Consider the following 18,116-nt stretch of genomic DNA (forward strand, 5'->3'; position numbering starts at 1 on the left):
AAGAACTTCATCTATGCTTCTTTTAAACACTTCTGGGGATGGTGACTCAACCACTTCCCTGGGCAGCCTCTTCCAGTGTTGCACAACCCTTTCCTGGAAGAAATTTTTCCCAATATCTAATCTAAACCTCCTGTGGCACAACTTGAGGCCATTTCCTCTTGTCCTATCACTTGCTACTTGAGAGAAGAGACCAACACCCTCCATGCTACCATCTCCTTTCAGGTAGAGCTATAAAGGCTCCTCTCAGCCTCTTTTTCTCCAGGCTAAACAGCCCCAGTTCCTTCAGCCACTCCTTATAAGACTGGTGCTGCACACCCTTCATTGTCCTCCTCTGAACTCGCTCCAGCACCTCAATGTCTTTCTTGTAGCAAGAGGCCTGAAACTGAACACAGTATTCAGGGTGGGGCCTCACCAGTGTGAGTACAGAGGGGTGATCACTTCCCCAGTCCTGCTGGCTACACTGTTTCTGATACAAGCCAGGATGCTGTTGGCCTTTCTGTCCACCTGGGCACACTGCTGGCTCATGTTCAGCCAGCTGTTGATCAGCACCCCAGGGTGCAATCTGGGCTGCATGACAGGTATGTAGTACCACAGCAGGCCTCATTCCCTGCTTATCCAGGTATTAGGATGAAATAAACGTGCAGTGTAAATATCCGGTGATGAAAGAAGCTGTGACTATACGAAGTATATACATAGTGATATTGAATAATTTATAGAGACTGTAAAATATGATAGTTCAACAATGGCAATAGCAGATACAATTATGTGAGTAGCTAAAGTAATTTTATCAAGTAACTATAATTATCTTAGCAGTATACAATCATGGTAAATATTAGTAGTGTAATGTTATGGTTATTGTGTTACGTTTAACCCAAGCAGCTATGGTCAGCAAGACCACACTGTAGGTCTTTTGAATCCCTATCCAGAGTATGGGAGTCCCAGGGGCATCCTACCTGGCATGTCAATGGGAAAGATGTTCAGCTTGGCAGCAGTTTATTTTCAGACTCCAGGATCCTCTGCACTGATAATCTTTGGCTGGTTCCACCATGCAGTCTTTGAGTTGTCTTTATATCCCTCACAAAACTCCCTTCTGTATTTCCTTAGGTTGTCCAGATAAGTCATTTGTTCTGAAGGATTCAGTTCCAAATCTGATCCAAAGATAACCACTCACTTGCACCTCGATTGCAGCTGTCTTCCTGGAGAGTTGGTTCCACAACTGACCCAGACAAAGCAGTTACTTCTGCAAGTGTCCTAACTGTGATGTTATTGCTTTATTTATTCTGTGGTCTAGATATTTGATATGCTCATTTTTAGTAAGCAGTAGTTAGCTTGTCATAAGAAATGGTAACTTTATTTGTGGTGGGTTGACATTTTAGCTGTACTTCCACCTTGGTTCAACAGTCCCGCTATTCCTTGACACACTTACTGCCATTAGAGTTAGATAGAGTTTCCAGCATGTTTCTAGTTCATGCACTCATTTGGCTTCCTGTGGAAAGCAGAAGAGACAGGGAAGGAAAGATTTGGGGAGGAAGTTGATGGCAGCACTGCTAGTCTCCTCTTTTCCTGACATGCAGTCAGTGAATGTGAGGTAAAGCAAGGGCCATGATACTTTTTTCCTTTTTCCTACTCTTTCCACCTGATGACTGAGAACTCCGTCCCGGCAGTATTTTACCAACATATGACCCAGTGAAAACAGTCCTCATGTGACAGCATAGTAATGACTTTAGGAGTGGCAAGGTGGTTTATATACTTAAAATATTTCAGTATCTTGCTGGGTTAGGTTCTTAATTCTACATTATTAACTACATGGTGGCATAAGTGAAGGCCAAGCAGATAGTGATAAAAACACAGCCTCTGATATTAAATTTTTGTGGGGTTGGACATTAAAATAAAATGAAATCATTCTCATCCTTCAATTTTTTTTAAGATAATGTAATATTTTCCATACTCGGGAAAGCCAGAGCACCAAAGTGTCATTATTTTTAGTTGGGTTTTGTTTGTTTGTTTGTTTAGATGGTTGGGGGTTTTTAAGTATTTGTTGACTTCACCTAAAAGATTTCATGTGAAGACACTAAAATGCTTTTTAAAAATTTTGCTCATATCAAGACTTTCCTCTGTGTAATTTGATTTCCTATGAAACAATTTCAAATTTGAAAAATGCCATTGTATTTACATATGAAACATCATAGCATTACATTTTGATTCATGTAAAGCATTACAAAAGTTTAAATGATAACACTGAATTCTCAGAACTGATCCTTTCTTATAAAAATTGCTTTTGATGCAATGTCATCTTTCTCAAAGAGGAGAATACTTTTGTCCATGTTAAATTTGTATTTGAGTTTTACATATATACTAGGGGGAAACAGAATGAGGGGCAACAGGCATGGATTGAAACATAGGAGGTTCCATTTGAATATGAAGAGAAACTTCTTTACTTTGAGGGTGACAGAGCACTGGAACAGGCTGCCCAGAGAGGTTGTGGAGTCTCCTTCTCTGGAGACATTCAAGACCCGCCTGGACACATTCCTGTGCGATCTCCTCTAGGTGTACCTGCAGTTGGATTGGACTAGATGATCTCCAGAGGTCATTTCCAACCCCAAACATTCTGTGATTCTGTGATTTTTTTTCTTTACTGGTGAACAATTTAATCTGTTCTTAATGGAAAAAAACGTAAACAGAAAATCTTGAAAAGAGCATCTCTTTCCTGTCTGTTCAGCAGTACCATACTATTGATACTAGAAAATACCGAGCACATTGTACCAACACAATTCTTCGATGTTTTTGAAATCATATCTAGTTTTCTTTTTGAAGTTTTTTTCATTGAAATTGTTTTGCTGGCCTTTGTATGGGCTTAGGTTAGTTATTTTATGGTTCTGATGTACTGAGAGCAATCTTAATTCCATTTGGTACTTTAATTAAAGTTTAGGCATAAGTAAAGAAATGGCTTTTACAGAGCAATAATTTTGAAGCTGATAGCTGCTACAGCAAACCTGAATGCCCTTCCTCTTCCTCACAAAGGTCAAGTACCTCCCTAATGTAGCTGAACTGAAATGATTATAAGTAATCATGTGGGTGCTTGTGAGGTCACTGGTGGTTTAGGAGCTGATAGGGCAGGAACAGGCAGGTGTGAGCAGCCATAAAGGTAGCTGGTTAGAAGAGGAAATGACTGATGTCAAATGAATGTTCCTGCCAGCCTAGGAGTTGTGAGCCTGAGAAGCAGAAGCATCCTTGCAATGTGGAGCTAGTTTCTTTGAAGAACAGCTGGGCTCAAGAAATGGGAGACCTCCTGAGATTGCATTGATGATCACAAAACTAAGAAAGTTTAACCTCCATTTTTTGTCAGAAAAAGTAGAAATAGTCTGAATAAACAGAGCAGGTCTCTGAGTGACCTGATTTAGGTGAAGATGTCCCTGCTCATTGCAGGGGGGTTGGACTAGGTGATCTTCAGAGGTCTCTTCCAACCCAAACCAATCTACGATTCTGTGATAAGGAGGGTAGCTTGCAGGTGTCCTTGTTGCTGTAGATTTGCATGTGACAGTTTGAGTCGATTTTTTAAAAATTGTGTATCACCATAATCTCCAAAATTTCTGTGCTAACTCTTACGGAAATAACACCAAAACCTGAGAGTTAGTGAAGATATGAAGGCCAAGGAGTGACGAAAGTTGGTGGTAAAGAAACTATTTTCCTTTAACATGACTCCAAACTAGAAGTTGGAAAGAAAGTCCTAGTCACTGTAGGAGCTGAGATATTATAGCACTTCTTTCCCTAGTTGAATTCACTCAACCATGTGGGCTCAAAGGGCTATAGTTAATGGGGTTACATTGGGCTTGCGACCAGTCACTAGCGGAGTTCTGCAGGGATCCATCTTAGGGCCAGTACTCTTTAATACCTTCATAAATGACTTGGATGCAGGACTTGATGAAATACTAAGTAAGTTTGCTAATGACACAAAGCTGGGAGAAGCTGTCGACACTCTTGAGGGCAGAAAGACAAAGAACTGGGCAATCGTCAACAGTATTAAGTTTAACAAGGGTAAGAGCTGGATTTTGCACCTGGGACACTGCAAGCCTGGCTGTACACACAGCCTGGGGAATGAGAGGGTGGAGAGCAGCCCCACAGAGAGAGATCTGGGGGTTCTGGTTGACAGCAAGTTGAACATGAGCCAACAGTGTGCCCTGGCAGCCAAGAGGGCCAACTGTGTCCTAGGTTGCATCAAGCACTGCATTGCCAGCCAGTGAGGAGAGGAGATTGTCCCACTCTACTCTGCACTGGTGCAGAGTATGGCACAAAGTACTGCAGTTGTGGGCACAACAGTATAAAAAGGATATAAAGCTACTGGGGAGTGTCCAGAGGAGGGCCACAAAGTTGTTGAAGGTTTTACAGGGGAAGCCATATAAGGAGAGGCTGAAGTCACTTCGTTTGCTCAGCCTGTAGGAGACTGCAGGGAGACGTCATAGAATCATAGAGTAGTTTGGTTTGGAAGGGACCTTCAGAGGTCATCTAGTCCAACTCCCCTGCATCCTGGTCTACAGCTTTCTCACAAGGTGAGGAGAAGGGGCTGGTGTGGATCTCTTCTCTCTGGCGACCAATGATAGGACCTGAGACAATGGCAGTAAGGTGTGCCAGGGGAGGTTTAGGTTAGATGTTAGGAAAAGGTTTTTCACCCAGAGGGTGGTGGAGCACTGGAAAAGGCTTGCCAGAGAGGTAGTCATGGCCCCAAGCCTGACAGTATTCAAGACGAGACTGGACAATGCCCTCAGACATATGGTGTGAACTGTGGGGTTGTCCTATGCAGGGACAGGAGTTGGACTCGATCATCATTGTGGGTCCCTTCCAACTGAGGACATTCTATGATTCTATTCTATCTTTAGTCCTCTATTAAATCTAGCATTTTGAATATAAAATCATAAAATGAGATTCTGGTTACTTATGTAAAGTCTTAGTGGCATGCCTTTAATTCTTAATGGGAGTAGCAAATTTCAGGTATCTATTCTTCTTGCAGGCTTAAGGAGATTTCTCTTCAGACTGTGAGTCAGCTTTAGCCCCAGAAGTGCAGAGTTTAGCGTGCAAATACAGAGTGTCTCCTGAAAGTTTGTTTTCACTAAGATGTGTTCTGCTTATACTTAGAGAACAGAGGTGGGATTGTGTAGGATGTCTGCCATATGAGAATATTTAAAACTGTCATTTTCACTGCAGCCTGCCTGTCTGCCCTGTCTTGTTTACTTTCTTATGTTGACAAATATTTTTTCCTGAAATTTTGCCACATCCATAAACCTATACTATAAAATGCTGCAGATAGAATGTCAAAATCATTGAAGATGATGAACTTGAGCATCAGTCTTGTTGACAGAAAAGACAAGGATCAACACCAGTGGAATAGCAGACTGAAACTTTACTAACGCAGAGCTTGTACTATCTTTGCTAGGCCCACAGCTCTATAGACTCAATTCTCTCCCATGCATGTTTCTGAGTGATCTGATCATCTGACCATCTTGTCTTGTGAGAGCTGTCCATCCACTAGGCTGTATGTATGGGAGAGTTGCAGAAATTAACAGTGATGTTCATACAGCAGAATATGAGCTACTGTGTGTGATGGCTGGCTTCATCAGTCATCCTGTTCAGTGGGTGACTGACAATGTGTTATCTCTCTCCTTGCAGTATGGGATAAAGAAGAAAGAAGAAAAGGAAGCAGAGGCCCAGGCCACACTGGAAGCTAATGCTGAAGGGAGTCTGACGCGCCCAAAGAAGGCGATTCCTCCTGGCTGTGGTGATGAGGAGGAGGAGGAAGAAGCAAGCATTCTAGACACAGTCATCAAATACCTACCAGGGCCCCTGCAGGACATATTCAAGAAGTAATAACTACAGACTGTTAGATGGGCATAAACAGTACTGCAAAGGATTTCTCTTTTGCCCAATGGGGATTTACAATCTTGCCATCCATCACACAGCCCTTCCCACCTCTGCCTTCTACTACTCACTAGGAGTCCCTTTGCTTCCCATTCCCTTTCTCTACTGCCTTTTTCCCTTCCCTACACCCCAAGATTTATCCATTCCTTTTTGTATATAGTCACATCCAGCAGATGCCTCTGAATGGATGTAAAGATTAAAAAGCTGCAGACTACACAACTTTTATTATAAGCCATAGTACTATGTGTGTTAAATAAGGCATCTGTACATTAAGCATAGAGAAGGAACAACCTCATGTGCATTTCCATCCAAAGCAGAAAGGAGTGTTTACTAAGTGTGGACAGTGGCCTCCTTAATTTTGTTTAATTCTATTTTTATTTTTATTGATAATAATTATTGGTCATTATTATTAATGTTCTTGTTGATTGGCTCACACTAGCCATTTTTTGACAAGCACATCTGCCCTTCAAAGGGGTATCTCAGTTCTCTGACTGAAGCAGAATTTTCTGTTTTAATCCCATCACTGGCATAAATAAAAGATCGTTTGGAAGGTAAATCATGCATGACTTATATAGCTGACATCACTCAGAACCGTGGAAGAAGTGAGTCATCTGCCCTCATATCCTGGTAGAAGTTAGATGCCTCAGAATCTAAGCAAGAGTCTTGTTACTTTGGTAATTAGCCATATGCTTAACTTGAAAGAGCAGGTTTGGTCAGGCAGTTGCCATATAGAGAACTGAAACAACAGGACAGTGCATGATGCTCTGGTAGAGGACCTCCCCAACCCTTTTGAAGCCAATGACCAAGTACATAGGCTGCTCTGATTAGCTAGCCTTCCTCTTTCTGCCCAGTGCTATTTTCAACTGCTCCGTTCCCAGCAGTGCTTGCAGAATAGACCTTTGGTTCCAAGTGTATTGTTGTGGCTGTGCCCTGCCTACCCCTTCCTGCAGTATGTGGGAGAGCGTGGTGGCCTGAATGTTAGCCATGGCCCTGGAGATCCAGAAATCCTGAGTATGCCTGCTCTATATTATGCTAAATTACTACATTGCATTGTGGAGGTCACTTATTTTTCTGCACCACACAGCTTCTCCAGCTGTAAAATGTAGGTTTCAGTCTTTGCCTTCTAAAAAGGCATAAAGTGAGGATGCTTCTCTAGTGCTGTGCTGGAGCTAATTAATATTATAACTGTGTGTGTCATCCCTTGATGCTAGCAAAGTGGGAGGAAATCTCTCTCTCACCACTATCTTTGTTGCTTTTCACAGACAGAGGTACAGAGGGCTTCTCAATACAACACTGTAGGTATTGAGTAGCTGCATAAAGTAAGCCAAATTCTAGTACATACTTACTAGTACATACACAGGCTTACATATATAGACATATGTTGAACACAGACTCTCATGATCAGGTATCTGGCTTGTCATCTGAAGAGCTGATCCTGGAGATTTTGCATTTGGCTATGTCTCTGTAGTTACGGTTGTGGGAGTGTCATGCCCTCTCAGTCTCACAATTTTCTACGAGAATCAGAGTTTGTCTGGCAAAACTAGCATTGCTTGTCCCTGCCACGGGAACAACAAAAGTTTCCTAAGTACAAGGAAGAGATTTGGAAGCAAAAACACACTTTCTACTGACAACAAAAAGGAAAGCAATCTCAGACACTTCATTATGTACCTGAATTAAGCATTTTATTTCAATGGAACTTCTTTGATGCACTTGTTCAGTGGAACTGAGTTTAGACAAATATCTCAGTATTTTCCTGAATAAGAAATTTTAAAAGACATTTATCATATTCTCAGGTAAGCAGAAGAAATCTGCACCATGGTTAAGGCAGTGAGCTTGTGAACACTGTGCCTTTTAGCAGTATCTCTCGTAACAGGGAAAAATATTATGAAAGAGAAGAAATTTATTTATTTTGCCCTCCTCATCCAATTCTTATTCAGGCATGATAGTTCTTGCTCCTTCACAAATAACTTCAACTATAAGATTCTACCAAATCAAAGGTGGAAGCAGAGGAAATTTGGCTGATCTACAAGGCAGAATCGGCTGATAAAGATGCAGCTGATTTCAAGCTGCATTTACAAACAAGACATGTTCATTCAAGTACAAGCTGCCAAGGGCTTCCCAAAGGAAGAAGAAGGCAGGTTTTACCCTTTCAGATAATGTCAGTAGTTTTTTGCCCTAACTTTCATTTAAAGCAAGATGAGTGTCTACCCCTAAGACTTTAATGACCCAGAGCATTCTTTATCTCCGAATCAATGCTTGGGTATAGCATAGCAGTGTTGAGCAATTTACCATTTTTTTAAAAGGGTGTCCTATTCGTCCCATGAAATTCAGTAACTAGTAATTTGAGCCTATTTAAGTAAACCTCAAAGAATTGAAAATTCTGTTGCAAAGGAAGTGATTGTTTATGATGCTCTGCCACACAGGAAACTAAATCCAACGACCCTGAAAGCTAAAAGGCAGAGGCTGGCTCTTTGCTTCAGCCCCTCATTGGTAGAGAAATCTAGCCCAGATCACACTGACACACTGACATCAATATGTTTGAAATGCTCTGGCTAATCTCTGTGGCCTGCATCCTCTAATACATACGCGGAACCAGCAGAAATGTGCCCCTGTTAAAAGGAACACATCAATTCATATTTCCCTGGTCTTGTGCTGAAGACCTCTGCAAACAAATAAACAAAAACTTTGAGCTTATTCTGCTTTGCCTTGGCCTTTCACTACCACTTGCTTATTGACCTTTCCCTACCCCCCATCATATATTCACTTCCTCATCCAGCTGAATACTCCTGACACAGAATTGTAATTTTCTGCCTGGTTTCCTCCTTGCATTGATACTGGCGATTGTTTATTCTCACAAGTCTCCCTGGCAGCTTGATATGTGTGTGTGTACACATATGTGTGAAAGATGAGGAAAAAAGAGAAGAAAGGGAGAAGAGAGAGAAGAAAAGAATGTTTGCTATTTTTTCTAACTGTGATTCATCAGCTGTGCTATTGAATGAATGGTCCAAGTCAGGATCTTGTGTGGTCTGTGCTCAAATTTTGTAAACAGGTAGTGCTTATCTCTGGGCTCAGAGCATTAAAAATACTTCTTTTGTGAGCTGAGCTCCTGAGCTCAGTGAACATCTGAATACAAACCCTGAAGAGGGCCATGAGAACTCTGTGCTGAGTTTGTTAGGCCTCATTGCCAGGCTCACAGAGCAGGAGGGAAAAGGAAGGTGGTTTATTAAATAATGTTTGCTGAGTCTTTTTCAATGTGGGAGCTTCCCAGGCCAGCCATATTATCACTTCTGTATCTCAGCTCTCCACACTCACAACAGCCCGTCCTCCATGGACAGCAGAGAGTTCAGCCAGGTGTGTACTGGTAGTTCCCATTTTAATTTTCCTTTTCTTTCAATAAAGGAACATGACAGAAGATCTACCACAGGTACTGGACAGGTTTTGCTTGGTTTTGCCTCACATAACTTTTGGCACCTTGCATGAGTTCTGGACCTCTCCTCAAGTCACTCCACTGTCCCTGAAGTGACTAAGCCATGCTGAACAGACTTGAGAGGAGGCACTCTTCCCACCCTGCTGTCCATTTCCCTTCCCATTCTGAACTGGCAACATGGAACACAGACACCTTTCGCTCGTGTATGAATGTGAGAAGCATTTTCTCAGATACTTTCCTCCCGGAAGACTCAAGACCAAAGAGAAGCATGGTTCATTGTTTGGATTCTGAATCACTCTTTGTCTTTCCATGACATTGTTTTATTTGCATCACTGATCTGTTCAATCTCAGGTGAATGAGGTCTTCATGTTGGTGGTGGTGGTTGGTTGGCTGGCTGGTTGGTTGGCTTTTTGTGTGGATTTTGGTTTGGTTTGGTTTTGGTTTTAAATAGTTTTTATTTACACAGAAATGTTGGTGGCTAGATACTGCAGTCATTTTCCTTCACAGCTCCAAGACCTTACTGGTTAGTAAAAAAAAAATGTCAAAGGACCTCCACATTTGGAGGGCAAATAATTTAGTTTGCCACTGACTTTGTGAACTCACATTTATATTTAGAGAAAGCCATATGAAATCAGACTGCAATATTAATTATGAATGCTACTCTTGTGTTTAAAATAAATAAAACAAAGTATAAGATCATGAGCTAAATCGTTTTGGAGTTCCTCTGTGTTTCTGGTGTCATATGTTGACTTAGATCCCTTCCAAACCCCTCTCCTTTGTCAAGAAAGACCATACCAATTACGCTGAATACATCTTTTTGGCAAGCTTACTGTACTAGCATAAGCATTGTTAGAAATTAGCTTTTGAGACCTCAATGTAATGTCTTATGTACCTGAAAGCTGCCTGTACCTGCTCTGAATATATCTTAACAGGATAAGTGTTTCTTCATGTACTCAGTAAAATGTTTCAGTACTGCCATTAAAAAAATTGCTGTTTTCTCTCTTTTTCTCTCACACGCACAGAAGAAAACTCAACTTAGCCATGCATTTTCTAGTAGAAAAGCTCCCCAGCTTTGTTTCAGGAGCATGCAGTAGTCTGCAAGCAACTAGATGGTTTAAAGTAGAGACTTTGTGTACAGGAATTTCATTTGTTATTTGCCTGCTAATTTTTCCTGCATGATATGGGTAAATGGTATGATGTTCTTTTAAAATGGAATCACAGCCAATAAAAAAGTGATTTCATACATTTTTTGCAATGCTTTCCTTTGAAATTCCTACCAGACCATACTTGGAAATCACAGAATCATGGGGTACTTTTGATTGGAAAAGACTTTTAAGATCATCGACTCCAACCATTAACCCACCACTGCCAAGTATACCTTTAAACCACATCCCTAAGAATCTCATCTGCATGTCTTTGAAGCACCTCCAGGGATCGTGACTCAACCACTTCCCTGGGAAGCCTGTTCCAATGTGTGACAACTATTTCTGTGAAGAATTTTTTCTGAATATCCAATCTAAACCTCCCATGGCACAACTTGAGGCCATTTACTCTTATCCTATCACTTGCTACTTGTGAGAAGAGACCAAGACCCGCCTTCCTACAAGCTCCTTTCAGGTAACTGTAGACAGCAACAAGGTCTCCCCTCAGCCTCCTTTTCTCAGCTGCTCTTCACAGGACTTGTGCTCCAGACCCTTCACCAATTTTGTTTCCTTTCTCTGAACTCTCTCCAGCACCTCAATATCATTCTTGTAGTGAGGGGCCCAAACCTGAACACAGTGTTTGAGGTGCAGCCTCATCAGTGCTGAAGACAGGGGAATGATCACTTCCCTAGTCCTGCTGGCCACACTATTTCTGACACATGCCAGGATGCACATTCCATTGGCCTTTTTTGTCCACCTGGGCACACTGCTGGCTCATATTCAGTCAGCTGTCTATCCAGCCACTCTTCCCCAGATTTGTAGCATTGCATGGAGTTGTTGTGACCCAGCTGCAGAAACCAGCACTTGGCCTTGTTCAACCTCATACAGTCGGCCTCAGCCCATTGATCCAGCCTGTCCAGATCCCTCTGTAGAGCCTTCCCAGCCTCAAACAGACCAACACTCCCACCCAACTTGCTGTCATCTGCAAACTGACTGAGGGTGCATTTGATTTCCTCATCCATATCATTAGTAAATATATTCAAGAGAACTGGTCCCAATACTGAGCCCTTGGGAACACCACTCATGACCAGCTGCAAACTGGATTTGACTCCATTGACCACAAATCTTTTGGCTCAGCCATCCAGTTTTTTATCCAGTGAGGAGTATGCTTGTCCAAGCCATGAGCAACCAGTTTCTCCAGGAGAATTCTATGGAAAGGAGTGTCAAAGGCTTTAGTAAATTCTAGGTAGACAATGTCCGCGGTGTTTCCTTCATCCACTAAGTGGGTCATCTTGTCATAGAAGGAAGTCAGGTAGGTCAAGCAGGACCTGCCTTTCATAAACCCATTCTGACTGGGTCTCATTGCTTGGTTGTCCTGTAGCTGGTGCATGGTAACACTCAAGATAGTCTGCTCCATAATCTTCCCTGGCACTGAGGTCAGACTGACAGGTCTGTATTTCCCCAGACCCCCTTTCCATCCCTGCTTGTAGATGGATGTCACATTTGCTAACCTCTAGTCAACTAAGACTTCCTCGGTTAGTCAGGACTGCTGATAATTGAAAGTGCCTTGGTGAGCACCTCCACCTGCTCCCTCAGTACCCCTGGGTGTATTCCATCTGGCCCCATAGACTTGTCTGTGTCTAAGCGGTGTAGTTGGTCACTAACCATTTCTCCTTGGATTATTAGGGCTTCATTCTGCTCCCCATGATCTAGGCCTCAAAAAGTTGTCTTGAAAATGAGACTTGAATAAAGGCTACTGGACAATCCTGGCACAATGCTGTCCCATGTATTGATATCCTATGAGGTTTGTGGCAAGCATCAATAGTCCCAGTTAAAAAATCTTACCCAGACTTTTAATTCTTTCTCTCCACCTACCCTCTTCTCTTCAAGAAAAAAATTGTTACACCTACATTGGGATATTTTTTGTTGAAGATAGCTCTGCTACAGACTATCCCTGGTGATTTTATAGACAGTTTGAGGTAGGTGGTGGAAGCACAACTGAGAAAGACAAATGACTAGAACATGTGAAGTCAAACACCCATGATTTCTTGAGCCTTCAGTAATTAGGGGGAAGCGGAATTCTCCTGGTACTGTGGGATGGAAACAATCTTTTCATCTGAGAATTGTTTTCCTCCCAAACCCCATTTTTATACTAGAGGGCCAGATACAACACTGTATTTGACAAGCTCAAGCTGAAGAAGTTGAAGGTGTTTTGAGTCAGAAAAGGACTTCCTTAAAACGTACGTGGTGAACATTTCAGATGGTGTATGAAAGGTTTAGACCACAGCAAGCGAAAACTGTCTGACTGAAAATGTAGTTCAATTCTATTTCATTTTTACTAAAATATTACTTCAAAATTTACACAAAATGGAACAGCATCTTTCCAATTTGTCAGCTGCTGGTCAAAGAAATAGTAAAATCTAAGCAAATGCCAGTCTGCATGAGAAGGGAAAATGACTCCTGGAATGGAATTAAGACTTCATATTCTGTTTCTATTTCCATTTTATTAAGGCTGAAAACAGCCAAAGTATGTGAACAATCACTTCAAATTTGGTTATGTAAGCCATCATTCTTAAGACCATGAATGGATAAGATGGGTCTCCTTACTATTCCAGTTTCATAGCCTGATAAGCGGTGATTTTTTTTTGCATATATGAACCCAATATCCATCACCTGCCTTTTAAAATATTGAAAATGACATACTTTTCCAGGTTTCTCTGTCTTATCAACAGCTCGTCAGATATCCACCCCTCAGCCATAAAGAATCCTCCTGGTTTTTGTGAAGACTGAGCATGGCAAACCTCAGACCAAGTGTGAACATTTTAAGGTGAATGCATTTACACAGAAATAGATTAACAGAGATTGACTCTCTGAAAAAAATATCTTGGTACTGAAACTTGTCTGGGAGACTTGGGGACAAAACCCACAATTGCTATTTCTTTCTAAGTAATATTTGAAGAAATTCCAGCACATTTATTGCCAGCTGTTAGCAGGCAATCAGGTTACAGATTGAAATGATTGATGATTAAGAGGGTTTCACAGTGCTAAATGGGGATGAGATGCAAGGCATTTGGAGGTTTTTCACATTGTGTCGCAGTATAGCATTAGGAAGCTCCTAATGATGTATTTTTTTTACCATCCCCTCGCCCACCCAAAAAAAAAAAAAAGAAAAATCCTTCATCTGCTAGGATTGCATTTTTAGTGTGGAGATGAACCAGACTAGCTTAATAGATTATGACCAAGTCAGGAAAAGGAAAATTTTCACCACACAGTTAAAATCATGAGCTGGCAGTTTTTGATTGCACATGTTTTTTTATAGGTCAGTGCAACACAGCTCTGCACTACATTCAGGCAGAGAAAAATGATAATAGAAAATTTTAGTGGGAATTTTCTATGCAGTCTACAAAAGTTCCCTTATTCACTGAGGTTGTGAGGGATAGTTCAGCACAAACACTACAGTCATCCACAAGAACTGACTGTGGAGAGCCATCTCCTAGCAAAGCACAGGGGAAAACACTGCCTGGTTACTAGAGTCTAGTTCACTTGCCTGAGAAGGAGCTAGAGCTACAGAGCTCCTCATTTTCCGCCACTCCGCCACTGGCGAAGAAAGGATAATGATACTGACCTCTGTTTGAAACATCCCAGGAGATGCACTGTCCTTTACATAAGCAGCCTTCTCTGATGACTCTTGCAACTCAAATATCAACCATGTCCACTGCATGTCAGAAAGACTTGGGAATGATGAGAGGAAACAAATGAAAAATATGTGATTTATCAAATGTTACTGTAGGCTATGATACAAACTAAAATTATTTATAGCAGCCTAGGTAATAGTCAGATATTTAAATATATTTTTCAAATAGAAATTTATTTACCTTCTGTAAAGTCCAGCACATGGAGTGCCCCATTAAACAGCTAAATGTGTTTCCTAAGCAGCTTAGCAAATGGGAGAGACAGTCAGATCACTACAATTGAATGTTCATTGAGGATAAAACTTACCTGCTGTTGATGTTCTTTTACCTGCATAAACTAATCTAAGCCTTTTTAAAGCTGACCATAAAGTGGCCATTATTCACTTAATGTTATTTTTTGTTTCTCAGAGACTGCAAGTGTTTCCCACTCAAAAAATTAACTTCTACCCTCACTTCCTTTCTCAAATGCAGGACAAGACAGTCCTGCCTCAGTCAAGGCATTCAGCAGATGTTACATTAACCCTCAGCACAACATCAAGCATCTCACCATGAGCTTTTCTTCTAAGTCATGAAGTTCGCTGAACTAAGAGCATTTACTCTAGTATTTTACTCACTTGTGATTATCATCGTCTCCCCTGATGCATGATCCTCCAGGAAAAGCAACAAAGACAAAATTCTATGCTTGTTCAAAACAGAACAAACAAACAAAACCCCCACAAACAAACAAACAAAACCAATGAAACAATAAACCTTCTTAAGACTTTACATATCAGTAAGCAACATAAGAGATAAACGAAGACCAAAAATTTTGCAAGTGCCCTTCCTGCCTTTCCCACTAGCCCTCTGAGTGAGGGCTCAGGACAAGTTGTAATCAACATACAAAGCAATGCTTAGGGCTGAACAAGTGCAGAGTTCATTGCGAGTGATGTCTCAGTCTCATGGTTGATAGTAGTCACTGTCAATCAGGTGAACAGAATTCTTCAGTTAAGACCAGATTCCTTGTGGAAGCAGGCTAGGTTACATCCAGGGTCCCAGATATGGTACCAGTTTCTGTCATGGAAAAAGCACAGGCCTGCCATTGGGGACCTGCTTCCCAGTAGATCTCCTGTGCCAGAACACTATTGTCTGGTCAAGAGACCAGAAAGGAGAGAGAGAGTATTGCACTAAGAAAGTGAGTTACTGTGCTAAAACACACTTCTCCACTGATGGTTTCTTAAACCTTCTCTGTCCTGGTTTGTAAATCCTTGGCTTGGTTCTATCCAAAGAGAGCACCCGGATTTTGTGACTAAAAAGAAAATATGTGAGAAAGACACAAATGCACACTAATAGTGGTGTGGCACTTGATGAGACATAGAATGGCTGCTCAGCAAGCCTGAGCGACCCTTGAGGTGCTCTGGAGAGGCAAGGTTGGGGTAAACATTCATCTCTCTTTCTACAGTTTGTGAGTCTCTCTGCAGAGTTGGTCTTGACAGTGCTCCAGTTTGCTGAGCAGTAAAGGACTTCAAATCACCAGGGAAAGTGATTCATAAGCCTGGGAAGCTCAGGGCTCGACTGTGAGCATATTGGAAGTGATGAAGAGAGCTGAAACATTATGTGTTCATTTCTTGTGTCAACTAAACTCTGCCAGAAAACCCATTTGCTTTCCTTGTCCAGCACAGAAGGTCCATACCCAGCTCTGCATAGTGACCTCAAAGCAACACATGACCTTCTCTGAAGCATAGGTCCCTAGACCTCACATACTTCCATTTCCAAACTTCTCTCCTTTTTACCAGGAAAGTGAAAGGTTGAAACAGTTCCACTAAAAACATTTTTTACTAGCTCCACCCTTGCATTAAATAGCTCTAATATCTCCATTACCACATTGTTGGCAGGGTTCATTCCTCTCTGCTGACACAGAACTTGGACAAGTGTCAAGTAGCTTCTTTTTTCCCTTTTCCTTATGCCAGCCATCTGAGGCATGTTGAGAAGATTTTCCCAGGCAGAGAAGAAACTGGTGAGGAATGAGTTGGAGTCAGTGGAGCAGACAGCTCTGCTTGGCCTTCACTGGCAGCTTTGCAAGCTGATGTCCAACTTTGTTCTGAGAGACTGACTCAGAAACTTCACACCACACCAGCGGATTTCCCTCATGTCACTGGAACAAAGAAAGTCAGTGACAGCATGCAGGACATTCAAACTTTGCTTCCTGCTTCCCTACCTCCTTCCCTGCTATCCTTCTACACTTCATTCAATGGTCTGCCTAATGGCATTCTGATGTTTTGGGTACCGACATGTTTGGTGAGAACCTGGGACCTTCTCCAGCATCTGGGGATCAGAGAGCCAGGAAGGGAGATTCAAAATCGTTGGTCACAGATATGACATCTGAGCTCTCACCAAACTTGAATGCTTAGGCAAAAATGCCAGGGCATTTCTTGTGCCTAGGAGCCTGGCACTTGCTTCTCCTGAGTGGTAAGCTTAAGAAACATATTTCCCAGCCAGGTTAGCTCCAGTTCTTTCTTAAGAGTGAGTGCCTCACCCAGGGCTCATGCAGCATTTTTACATGTGGTCACCACAGAATGTTCAGATAATAAAAATGACAGCAACATCTATAAGCTTGTATTTAGAGATAATGCACAACAGCTTTTCTCTAGTGTGTTGCTGTTTGGCAGAGAACATCTGGCTTTGGTCCATCCTAAGTCTCTGCAGGCATTTAATACCACTCTGGTTCATTAATTGACGGAGACTTAAGCTTACATCTTTCACAGATAGCCTTGCTATTGCCAATACGCTTTGGCAGGTGACAGTGAAGAAACTCTATTAATGCTTCTCCAAGGAAGACCTTCATGATCTAGGGAAGGAAAGAAAGCAACAACTCTCTTCTTCAAAAGAAGTAACTATACCTAATCTTTCCATGCTGTTGGGACAGTGTCATAAAAATATTAAGAAAAATGACAGCCCAACAAGAAATTTAACTATATTAATGAGCCTGAAGTTGGCTTGGCTGTCAGGAAATTACTTATAATTGATTCATTGAAGAATAGTTTCTCCCTACCATTTCCCAGTGGTTTCAAAGAGATACTGATCTGACAAAACCCTCCAATGCCTGGAATTTTGATTTGCCTAAACAAAAAACATATTATATCCAAAGCCAGGTCTTTTAAGTTCAATGCACCTCTGTGCAGCTCTGGGGTCATGTAAGCACATATCTTCTCAACGTGACTGTTACTCTCTCACCCTCACAGATGAGTCTTCCTTCAGCAGGGTTTAATTAAAACTTGTCACATCTTCCCTTAAGGCCCTCCCTTCTCTGGTCTCAGTGGAGGCCAGAGTGATGTCCTTATTGCTGATTATGTAGAAAACTCTCCCTCTCATCATGCCTTGCAATGGCAGCTTTCAGACTTCCCTGCCAGGTTTCTGCAGAAGTACATTTTGTCACTGTTGGAGCAACTGGGATGCCATCTCAGGGACACTGCTAAGACCTAACAGTACTGTTAGAGGTCAGTGTAATGTGAGATGTCATACCATTGGCTGACAAATAGCTTGGTCTAAGACAGTTCTGGAAAATCTCCCTTTATCTTCTCTGGGATTGATAGTCTCTGCTGAGTGCTTAACATAACTCCAAACTGCATGTACAACAGTTCCTCTGCAAGTGGTAGCCATTATGCCAGATGTCTACATGAGCAGAACAGAAGTACTTGTGTGAGGATCAGCCTGATTCTCAAAAACTTCTCACCTTTACTGACTCCTTGTGTTTATGGATGAATCCATTCCTGCAAGACCATGGGTGCCACGTTACTGTAGCATGCCCATGTGCCAAATAGAAGCTGTAATCCAATGAAGGCCTGTGACTGAACACCTGTCATCCTATGGCATCAGTTGAATGGGACAGGATGTGGTACAAATGACAGTATGACTAGACAAGAAAAGAGAGGACCAGACAGCACTGGAAGACTACTAGTTTTTGCAGGC

The 18,116-nt window shown here is 41.8% G+C and overlaps 1 protein-coding gene across 6 annotated transcripts in view; it reads left to right on the forward strand.

Annotated features, from left to right (window-relative positions):
- Positions 1–10,523, forward strand: part of CPLX1 (complexin 1) — a 78,161-nt gene extending 67,638 nt beyond the window's left edge. For 5 of the 6 annotated variants that reach the window (XM_065656751.1, XM_065656752.1, XM_065656750.1 and 2 more), the window contains 2 exons: positions 5,662–5,855; positions 9,310–10,523. In XM_065656751.1, coding sequence (XP_065512823.1) covers positions 5,662–5,855; positions 9,310–9,433 — 318 coding nt within the window. In that variant the 3' untranslated portion in view covers positions 9,434–10,523. Of the gene's footprint in view, positions 1–5,661 lie in introns of all 6 variants that reach the window. The other variant, XM_065656755.1, reaches the window with a different exon arrangement.
- The last annotated feature ends 7,593 nt before the right edge of the window (positions 10,524–18,116 follow it).

The sequence above is a fragment of the Caloenas nicobarica genome, chromosome Z, assembly GCF_036013445.1.
Source record: "Caloenas nicobarica isolate bCalNic1 chromosome Z, bCalNic1.hap1, whole genome shotgun sequence".
NCBI classification, from domain to species: domain Eukaryota; kingdom Metazoa; phylum Chordata; class Aves; order Columbiformes; family Columbidae; genus Caloenas; species Caloenas nicobarica.